Source organism: Garra rufa, chromosome 16, assembly GCF_049309525.1.
Source record: "Garra rufa chromosome 16, GarRuf1.0, whole genome shotgun sequence".
Taxonomy (NCBI): Eukaryota; Metazoa; Chordata; class Actinopteri; order Cypriniformes; family Cyprinidae; genus Garra; species Garra rufa.
In genome coordinates this window covers 21,065,516-21,076,809 of record NC_133376.1, presented here as the reverse complement: position 1 = coordinate 21,076,809, position 11,294 = coordinate 21,065,516, and the positions used below count along the sequence as shown (strand labels likewise).

Sequence of the window (11,294 nt, the reverse complement as noted above, 5' to 3'; positions counted from 1 at the left end):
TGCTAAGAATATCATATGGACAAATTTAAGGGCAATCTTCTCAATATTTCGATTTTCTTGCACCCTCAGATTCCAGATTCCACCAAATATCGTCCTATCCTAACAATTACATCAATGGAAATTATTTATTCAGCTTTCAAAACAATTGACCCTTATGACTGGTTTTGTGGTCCAGGGTCACATTTTACGCACTAATGGACTTCTTCAACACAATACGTACCCACAAAAACACTATTTTTATTTCATATTACAAAGACATTTATTTGACATCTGCATGAAAGACAATTCTGACTTGGTCTGTCATTCCCTAACAGCCGCCAATACTGTATAACAAAACATCCTGATTATTTAATTGTCTTCAAAGGGAATAAGCAATGAAAATGCTGTCATCATTTACTCTCATGTCCTGTTTGAACCTGTGTGGAACACAAAAGCCATTCTTTTTTGCTGAATTGCACTGATTTCTTTGCCATGCATTTTCAGTGCACAAGCACTGAAGCTTTAAAGCTTCAAAAAAGACAAAAAAGCAGCATAATAGTATCATGAAATACTCCATAAGACTCATACACTTCATTCCAAGTTTCTAAAGCTGTGCTGTAGCCAAACAAATCTTGTGCGTGGATTTGGAGTCTGATCTTTTTAATGAATCAGTAGATTCATTCACTAAACCAATCTCAATAATTCATTTACAAACTTAACTAATCCAGTTCACAGATGAAATGATCTGCTTGAAATGGAAAACAAATTATGAGTAACACTCATTCGAATTTCAGTTTGTTCCTCACACAAAGAAAAAAAACAATTATTTTTGTCTTTTTTTTAAGCTTAAAAGCCTCTATTAACTGTAATTGCTTGGAAATAAAATAACATTTTTCAACCTGTTGTGGCAAAAGATCCAACATGACCTCAAGACGAAAACGTACCTGTGAGAGCTTTTTTGCAAGACGTAAAATAAGTAGCGTATGTTTTGTGACATATTCGATGTGAAAGGTCCACTGGGTGGTGTTAAAGAGCATTCGGTTTTTTAATGGTATATTTTATGTGAAGTTGGTTTTGTACGTCACCGAAGTTCTGACTTGAAATGTCCAATAAGTGGCGCTATAACTCTATAATGCTAAACCTACAACTAATGCAATCGCAAGCAAGGCGTTTTAGTTTATTTATTTAATTTTTTTACTTTCATCATAAGTCATGTTTTTCACAGGATTCGTACCCAAGGATTCCACATTCTAAGTAGGGGTGTGCGATATTGACAAAAAATATTAGTTCACAGCAGTGATAGAAATTATTATTTTCCAGTAAGTTTAAATTGATTTGACCTTTTATGGGCATTTTAACCTTTATAAAAACTTTTTTTCTAAAAGTGTGCATCATCTTTTGAGTCAAATTCTTACTTTTAATCAGTTAATTAAAATAATTATACATGTAGGCTGTTACCTAAATAACGTTTAATCAGTATCAAAAGAATTTATCTTTGCAGATGGTGCCTTTAAAGTAGCATTTAGATGTGTTTACACATGATAATGCAGCTTAGATGGATATGGAATGCTTTAACCTGCAGTTACAAATGCATTCATAATGTTTTGACATTTTAAACATTAAAACGTTAAATACTGATATTTGAAATTATACTCTGAATGTGAAATTAAAACTGCCAGTAGGTGGCAGCAAGTCACTGTTAATAAGCAAGTCATCATTTAAAGGAACATATTTGGAAATAGGCTCATTCTCAACTCCCCCCCCCCGGTTAATAAGTTGAGTTTTACTGTTTTGAAATCCATTCAGCCGTTTTTCCTGTTTTTGGCGATATCACTTTTAGCATAGCTTACCATAGATCATTGAATCCTATTAGACCAGTAGCATCGCGTTCAAAAATGACCAACGAGTTTTGATATTTTTCCTATTTAAAACTTTTCTGTAGTTATATCGTGTACTCAGACCGGCGGAAAATGTAAAGCTGCGATTTTCTAGGCCTAAAGTTTTAAATAGGAAAAATATCGAAACTCATTGGTCATTTTTGAACACAATGCTATTGATCTAATAGGATTCAATGATCTATGCTAAGCTATGATAAAAGTGATATCGCCAGAACAGGAGAACGGCTGAATGGATTTCAAATCGGTAAAACTCAACTTAATAACTCGAGGGGAGTTGAAGAATGAGATTATTTGGAAAAAAAAGTGGAGTGTTCCTTTAAACGGTTGATTCATTCAGAAAAAAAAACACCATCATGTTGCAAAGAGAAGCAAAACAGTGATGTGGTTGTGTTTGAAAAGATTTTTGTTGATGAAAAAAACAGGAAATATACTGTCTAAAACGTAAAACTTTTAAATAATAATTGCTTGTTTATTGAACTGTTGTAAAAAATCTATATCAGATTTGTAGTCATGCTGATTTTTGAAGTGTGATATTAACTGTATGAAATTATATAAATATCTACATTTTCTTGAATTAAGTGATCATTCTAAATGCATTTTAATAGACTGAATTATGCAGTGAAAAAACACACTCTAATGCTGCGTGTTCCAGGCAGTTCCAACCCGTTACCCATGTTTTTCCAACCTTCTACCCGTGAACTCGTACTAGATTGATGAACTCCCAGTTCCGTGCTCTGACATCACATAATCTGCAAAACAATGGCAGCCCCTACTGATGTGGTGTTTATGCAAGTGGTACACGGTGAAAAATAGACTTCAGGAAAATATAACGTTGCAATCAAATTAATAATAATATAATATTAATAAATGCACTTAGGCAGTGTGGTGCGACTTGCCTGGAACTCTGTAAAGTCGTGAGTCGTGGTTTGAAGTCGTGATTTACGGGCTCAAAAACCTGCCTGGAATGCAGCACAAATGCATACTTACTAGACTTCATCATGTAATGTAACTTTATGCACTTAACGTTTTGTTTGCTTTTTTTCCAATATACTCAATAATGTCAAATCGCATATTGTTAAAACAACAATTATGATATTATCGCAGACAATATATATTGAACACCCCTAATTTCAAGTCCAATTCTGTAGGGGTTCAACGGTTCTCAGTAAAAAATCGAACCATCCCGTTCTCCTCCCATGTTTCAGTGCGCACCAGGACCGCGGTTCAACTTGAAACTGACAACACATCTGTAATATGTTTTAAATAACAACACGTAAAACATAAAGGGTTTGGCTAATGCATGTTTCTGTTGATGTTTGAATAGACAAATTCACACAAAAAAATTGTCAAAAATCCCGTCTTCTATCCTGAGTAGCTTTTGTAACTTTAATAAACTTCAATTTATACTGCAATGCTTTTTTACATTTGATCATTTTATTCAGTTTTTGTACCTAAAAACTAATGTTAGACCTACCTAAAAAATGAAAAAGCAGTTTATTTTATTTGTATCTTTACTCTATTGTATTTATTTGTGCTGTTGCTTTTCGTACTGAAACCGTGACTCAAAACCGTGATACAAACCGAACCGTGAACCAATTCTGTTTTGGCTGAGTACCGAGCAAGCTTGTTACATCTGGAAAGCGCAACATGGAGCTGTGTACGAAAACGATTGAAAAATCTGGTTTACTGCTTTCTGTTGGAAACTGCAGTGATATGTACTGCTATTTTAGTAAGTATTTCGCGAAAAAGTTCCCACAGGTATGTTTTCGTCATGAGCTCAGGTAGCAAAAATCATACAGATGGTTAGTAAATGATGACAGAACTTTGGTTTTCGGGGAACTCATTCAAAACAACAGATACATTAACAGTATACAACGACTAGCAGATAAATTAACAGTAAACATCAAAACAGTAATGGCTTTTCCAGAGAGTGACACAAACCACAAACAGATGAGTGCTGATTCACTCCTTCATGCCTCCTGAAAGTTCACTGTGGCGTTTCATTTCACAGTTTTCCCCTTTGAGAAACAAGCTACCATGCGCTTGACACTCATGCAGCAAGTGTTGCATTGTAGGCCTCCACTCTTCTCTTCGTTTTCCTCAGCGTATCCAGCGGGTGTTAAATGACGGTACAGCGGTGGGTGGTGTCCGGGCTGATGCTAGACCCTCCGTCGGTTTTAACGGTGGTCTTGGATGAGCTCATCTGGGAGCGTAGCTCTTTGCGATGACAAAGGCGATCGCGGTAGTTTTGCGCGAACACCAGCAGCATTAGGGGGTTGATGCAGCTGTGAGAGTAGCTTAGGCAGATGCTGATGTTGTACGCATACACAAAGGCGCTGGTGGGCTGCTGGATGCTGAGGTTGATCACCTGGATGACGTGGTAGGGAGACCAGCAAACTAAGAACAGAGCGATCACCATTATGACTGTCTTTGTGGCCCGTTTGGCCCACACTGACTGTTTGCGTTTAACCCGTCGGATGGAGCGGAACACGTGGTAAAGAGTGAGGGTGTAAAACGTGCTTATTATAATGAGGGGGGCGATGAAACCCAGCATAGACTGGTAGAGTGTGTACCAGTACATATCCTGAGGCCCGTCCAGGTAGATCATACACATGTCCATGCTCTTTTTGGAAATGACTTTAGCGTATATCATGACTGGGATGCTTAGAAGGAAGCTGCCCACCCATACCATAATGTTAATGACGATGGTCCACTGAATGGTCCTCTTTTCAGATGTAGGGTGTACAATTGCAATGTACCTGAAAGAAAGAAACAACAAATCATCTTATTCAAAGTAAAGCCACCAGAGGGAATTAATGACACTTTTTAAAAGTTATTTTAATTTAGCTGCATCAACTCTGTACAAGATGTTGCTCACAAAATTGCTTCATAATAAGATCATACAGCTTTAGTCGTTTAGATATTGAGCTTGGATAAATTGACCTTAAATTTGATGAGCGTTTGAGTTAATACTGAAATCTGATCTCTTTAGGAGTCTTCTGAGCACAGTTTATGTGATTAAGATGTCTTCTGATACTTTATTCAAAGGAGACTTGTGAGATTATAGGGTCTTTATTTTCTCTAGAGGAAAATATTGAGAAGAGACAAAAGCGAAAGTCATTTGATCTGTTTTTGATCTATTATCTGATTTCCAGCAGAAAAAAGATTGTATTTTTGATTTTAATTTTATTAAATGCTCAAATGCAGGGGTATTATTATATTAATGCAAAACAGAGAGACACTGAACCCATATTGTAGCATAAATAACTTTGTATAAGTTAAAACAACAATAATTTGAAGCTTTTGCTAAAGATTATTCAGTAAAAAGAATGAGTTTATATCTTGCCCCAAATGTCCAAAAAAACTGCCTGCATCTATTTTCCTGCTGAATTCTAGTGCATTATTTTAATCACATTATAAAATAATGCTTCATTAAATTATGTAAATCATATTTAAAATTTTATGTAGCTGTTTACAATTTGGCGTATGTGCTCTACTATTGTATATATATAATAATAATATATATAAGTTGTTAGAAAATTCATGAAAGTAGAGATTTTTTGTAACATTTTAAATTTCTTCTTTGTCACTTTTGATCAACTAAATGCATGGTTACTGAATAAAAGTATGAATTAATTTAATCTTACAGACATAAAATTCTGTATAGTAGTGTACACTGCTGTTCAAAAGTTTGTGATCAGTATGATTTTTTCTGTTTATTAAATACGTTTTTATGCTCATCAAGGCTGCATTTATTTGATCAAAAATCAAGAAAAAATGTAATATTGTGAATTACTATTACCATGTAAAAAGCAAAGCAAAATTTTCAACATAATTAATTTCTCCAGTCTTTAGTGTCACATGATCCTTCAGAAATCATTATAATATGCTTGTGCTGCTTAATATTCTTTTTGGAACATGTGATACTTTTTTTCAGAATTCTTTAATGAATTAAAAGTAAAAAAAACAGTATTTATTTAAAAAAGAGAAAAAAGAAATAATTTCTAACAATATACTACTGTTCAAAAGTTTGAGGCCGTACATTTCTATTCTTTTGTTTTTTTGAAAGAAATTAATACTTTTAATCAGCAAGGATTTGTTAAATTTAAAAATGAAATTGATAGCAAAGACCTACAGTCGTGGCCAAAAGTTTACATAAATATTGGAAATTGGAAAAGTTGCTGCTTAAGTTTTTATAATAGCAATTTGCATATACTCCAGAATGTTATGAAGAGTGATCAGATGAATTGCATAGTACTTCTTTGCCATGAAAATGAACCTAAACCCGAAAAAATCTTAATCCACTGCATTTCATTGCTGTCATTAAAGGACCTGTTGAGATCATTTCAGTAATCGTCTTGTTAACTCAGGTGAGAATGTTGACGAGCACAAGGCTGGAGATCATTATGTCAGGCTGATTGGGTTAGAATGGCAGACTTGACATGTTAAAAGGAGGGTGATGCTTGAAATCATTGTTCTTCCATTGTTAACCATGGTGACCAGTTTTTTTAACGTTATATTCGTCAAAAAATCCTGAAAAAAGTATCACGGGTTCCAAAAAAATTTGGCTGTTTAACTGTTGCAAACATAGATAATTCTAAAAAATAAATCAGCATATTTCTAAAGGATCATGTGACACTTAAGATTTGAGAAATGGCTGGTGAAAACTCACCTTTGCATCACAGGAACAAATTATATTTTAAAGTATATTAAAATAGAAACCCTTGTTTTATATTTGAATAACATTTTGCAATATTACTGTTTTTTCTGTATTTCTGATCAAATAAATGCAGCCTTGATACGCAGAAGAGACTTCTTTAAAACATTACAAGACTTATTGTTCCCAAACATTTGAACAGCAGTGTACATTTTGTAAACTATATAGCTCTCCTTCCCAATGTTTCTTACTCTTTCTAGCATCTTTCTTTGCCACAGTTGCCTTTATCTTGCTCACTAGGGGTATTATTTACGCAAAAGCTGCTTTGGAGCAACATGTATTGTGAAAAGAGCCAAACAAATAAAGCTGACTTCTCTTGACTCTTGGAAAGCAAACAGGTCACATGCTACTAGAGCTGCACAACAACACAGCAAGTGACAACTTTCTAAGAAATGCATGTGCTGTGTTTGTATTCTTCTAGATTTCTAGAAATCAAATAATAAGCTTGTGTATGAAATCAAGAGATGTGTACTTTACTTATGTGGAAACAGTATTACAGCTCTCATTTATTCTAGTCAAACAACAATCTTAGTTTTTTCCCTTGCAATTTCTTATAAAGGGAAGAGAAAGTGTCTGGCTTTATGTTTAATGTATTGCTTAAAGTAGACTTCAAGGTTGCCTTTTAAATAGAATGTGGGTTTATATTGCTTAGCAAAAGATAATGAAAATGAAATGTGAAGCTAAGATGCTCTGAAAAAGTAACTCAAAGCATGTGACCCAGTAAAAACCAACAGAACTCCTTTTGGGACTACAGCAATGACACTATACGAAAAAGTGTTATAGTAAAGCTTTATCACCTAATCATGCAGAGGCCTTCTTGGGGACTCATATGTCTTTGACATCCACAACTAAGCAAAAACTCTCCTTACCCTTTGTATGTGGTGAGATATTGTGTGTTAAAGTGCTTTTGTGTGCTATAAATATAAGTAGGAGGGTTTTTCAAAGTCACACACTAGCTGTTGTTGCTGTAGTCCAGTCTTGCAGACTTAAGATACAAAACTGATCGATGCAGCATGCTTCATTTTTCAAGGTCATGTAGCAGGGATCTCATGGTTGTGAGAGTTGCATTGATTTCATTTTTTCTTTTTTTTCTTTGCATACATTCAGTGGAACATCTAGATTAGACTCTGATTAGCAGTGATGAACAGCTTAGCTGTAATTTCATATAATTTGGCGAAAATAGTCTGTGCTCTGTAATTAGAGTTTGAATAAAGAATTCTATCCTTTTGACCTCAAAGCTTCATAAGCACATTTCTTATCTTGACTGTACCGATTTAAATCTGAAAGAAACCTGTCAAGAACATGTCACAGGTCAAGGAAGGAACTTGTATTATATGTATTATTATATATTTATATTTTGCAAAAATGAAGCCTATTTTGGTAAGTGATTTTACACATAATGCAAAAAAATCGTATTAAATATTTACACACTACCAGTCATACGTTTTTGAACAGTAATTTAATTGAATGTTTTTTTAAAGAAGTCTCTTCTGCTCACCATGCCTGCATTTATTTGATTCAAAGTACAGACAAAACAGTACAATTTTGAAATATTTTTACTATTTAAAATAGCAGTTTTCTATTTGAATATTTTTTAAAATGTTATTTATTACTGTGATTTCAAATCTGTTTTTAGCATCATTACTCCAGTCACACGATCCTTCAGAAATCATTGTAATATTCTGATTTGCTGCTCAAAAACATTTATTATTATTATGTTGAAAACAGCTGAGTAGAATGTTTTCAGGTGTCTTTGATGAATAGAAAGTTCAGAAGAACAACATTTATCTGAAATAGAAATCTTTTGTAACGTTACAAATGTCTTTATCATCACTTTTGATCCATTTAAAGCATCCTTGATAAATACAATTATTTCCCAAAACATTAATAAATAATACATTATATTGACTCCAAGCTTTTGAATAGTATGGTGTATAATGTTACAAAAGCTTTTTTTTTTTCAGATAAATGCTGATTTTTGGATCTTTCTGTTCATCAAAGAATCCTAAAAAAAAGGTATTCAGTATGTTTTAAATATTGATAATGATAATAAATGCTTTGTGAACAGCAAATCAGCATATTAGAATATATTTCTAAAGGATCATGTGACACTGAAGACTGGAGTAAGGATGCTGAAAATTTAGCTTTGATCAAAGGAATAAGTATATTCAAATAGAAAACAGTATTACTGCTTTTGCTGTATTTTGGATCAAATAAATATTACTGTTCAAAAACTTTCGACTGGTAGTGTATATAGGGTGGGTTTTATTTTATGCTGATAATAAATACAAATCTATGTATCACACATCTATGTATTGCAGTATTTCAAGATGTTTATTTAAAATTACTGTTCATGTAAAATCTATGAACAGTATCTATAATAAGAAATATTTGAGTTTACATTGAGATCTTTTGATTACAGTTTTGGAACTGGCAAATCTCAGCATGAAGTTGTTATCTCCTCTGAAAGTGCAGATGAAACTCAGCTAACAACAAACAAGGCAAGGATCTCTAAAATTTGAAACGTTCTTTTGTTTATCTCTTAATAATTTTCTCAGAACTTTAGCACAAAAAACAGTATACATTGTTCATGAAACTTTTTATTTTATAAAATAGAAATGTTCTAGTTGGACAGTCAATGTTGTCTTGATCAGAACGTTCATAGAATATTAAATAGTAACGTTATTCCATAATGTTTGCATAATTATAAAAAGTTAATGTGCAGAGAACTTTTTTTATAATTTAGTGGGAAAATATTTTGTTAGTTGGGGAGGCGTGAGATCTTCTTGTTTGTTTGTTTTTCAGAGAAGTTAACTGATGAAATAGCAGTGAGATCTCATTTGTGATTGTTTCAGGCCTACGGCAAGAGCGGTAAATAAACACAGCAATAGACATCTGCGGTAATAGTTCTGACTTCCCAAAAGCATGCAACTCTTACCTGTCAATGCAGAGCACAGTCACAATGCCCACTGTGGTAAACTGGTTACTGACGTCCACCACCACCACGGCTTTACACATGAAGTTGCCAAAGACCCACTGTCTGTCCCTGACCAGCTGATGGATGTTGAACGGCATCACCAACAGGAAAAGCAGATCTGCGATAGCCAGATTCAGAACGTAAATATCAGAGACCATCTTCTTTTTACATGATGCCACTGCATATATCACCAAACCGTTTGCCAGAACTCCAACTGAACACAGAATGCCGTAGATAGAGGGGAAGATGTGCATGAAAGTCGTGATGTCAATGATGCTGTACGACGGGACGGTTCGGTTCACACACGAAAAGTTGGACGAGTTGGCAAACTCGGACCCGCAAAGAATATCCGAGGTGTTCATCTTAAAAAAAAAACTTTTTGCTTAAAAAACAAAGAACTATAAGAAGTCTGGTCTGCGCACGATTACGCAAGCTTTTACGCAGCGCTCTACTTCATATCCAAACCGTTTAAAGTTGTCAAAGCTTCCCTCGGGTGTCAGTTATCGCCCCGTTGTCATCTGCTTTGCTTTTCATTCGGTTTGCCGATGCTTCCTTAGTCTCTTGAGATACTGTTTTAGTACATGTAAGTGCCCAAAAGCTGGAGCTTCTGTGCGTATTCTGCGCGTGTGTCTCCTTTCATACGGCTGTTTGAAGAGATGGTTTGTCTCCACCCTTTCTCTCTCCAAGCTCACTCATCACACTCAATATTTAAGAGAAAAAAAAAACTGATTATCCATGTGTGCTGTCCATCAACTAGTATTCACAGTCAATTTCTTTATCTGCTACCTGTTGCATGCACATCGTATTAGCTGTTATAGTTTAATCATGTACATTGAAGCAATATTAGAAGAGGCTTTTATCCAAAGTGACTTTTTAATGTATACATTAGTTAAAGCACTCACTGGAAATTAAGCCCATTACCTAGGTGTTGTTGTTTAAGCTTATATTGTGATTGGCTGTGCATTATCATTGTTCATTGTTTTATAAAGCTGTATAAATTAATTGTTAAATTGATCTTGCTGCCCAGCCCTTTAATGGATTATGTTCTATTAACAGGTAAGGTCTAACATTCATTTGTGCACACTTTAAAACTAAAGCCTTATCTCCACAACACACATCCTTGAACAAGTATCGGCACCACTGAATTCCTGTAAAAACAGGCACTCCATCATCTTGTCTAGATTTGTGGGAACACTTTTCAGGAGAGAACCGAACATGTCTTTTGAAGATTGGAAACTTCTTTTCCACTGATAAAAAAAAAAAAAAGGTAACGTAAGTTGCTCATCCTCTTCCAGATGTCTGTAGACAGCACGGTTGGCAAGGATATTGATGAGAGAGGTTTACTCAAAAACTTTATTGCATGCATTTATAGATTTTATCCATACTGTTTTATAAAGTAGATGTGTAGCTGCATGCACAATGGGTACAGTATTTGTTTTATGTATAATAATAATATTAATATTTAAAAAATAAAAACAGTACTATGGTCAAATATTATTTACATTTAAAGGAACTGTTTTAAAATTGAATAAACGTGTCAAAAGTTTACATACACCTTGCAGAATTTTTATTATCAAAATGAGAGGGATCATACAAAATGGGAAAATAGTATTTGGGAAGGGAAAATAATAGTTGAATTTATAAAAATGACCCCGTTCAAAAGTTTACATACACTTGATTCTTAATGCTATGTTGTTCCCTGAATGATCCACAGTTGTGTTTT

General features: G+C 34.1%; 1 protein-coding gene across 1 annotated transcript; it reads right to left on the bottom strand.

Moving 5' to 3' along the window:
* Window positions 1-234: 234 nt before the first annotated feature.
* Window positions 235-10,200, bottom strand: mchr2b (melanin concentrating hormone receptor 2b). The gene is made up of 2 exons (XM_073819939.1): window positions 9,533-10,200; window positions 235-4,636 (listed from the first exon to the last, which is right to left on the bottom strand). The coding sequence occupies exons 1-2, from the start codon at window positions 9,931-9,933 to the stop codon at window positions 3,997-3,999; spliced, it is 1,041 nt and encodes a 346-aa protein (XP_073676040.1). The 5' UTR covers window positions 9,934-10,200; the 3' UTR covers window positions 235-3,996.
* Window positions 10,201-11,294: the final 1,094 nt, after the last annotated feature.

Excerpts from the sequence above, each read along its gene's own strand:
- mchr2b (XM_073819939.1), bottom strand. The coding sequence starts at position 9,933 with ATGAACACCTCGGATATTCTTTGCGGGTCCGAGTTTGCCAACTCGTCC. Across the intron at positions 4,637-9,532 it reads ACTGTGCTCTGCATTGACAG|GTACATTGCAATTGTACACC; the intron begins GTAAGAGTTGCA and ends TCTTTCTTTCAG.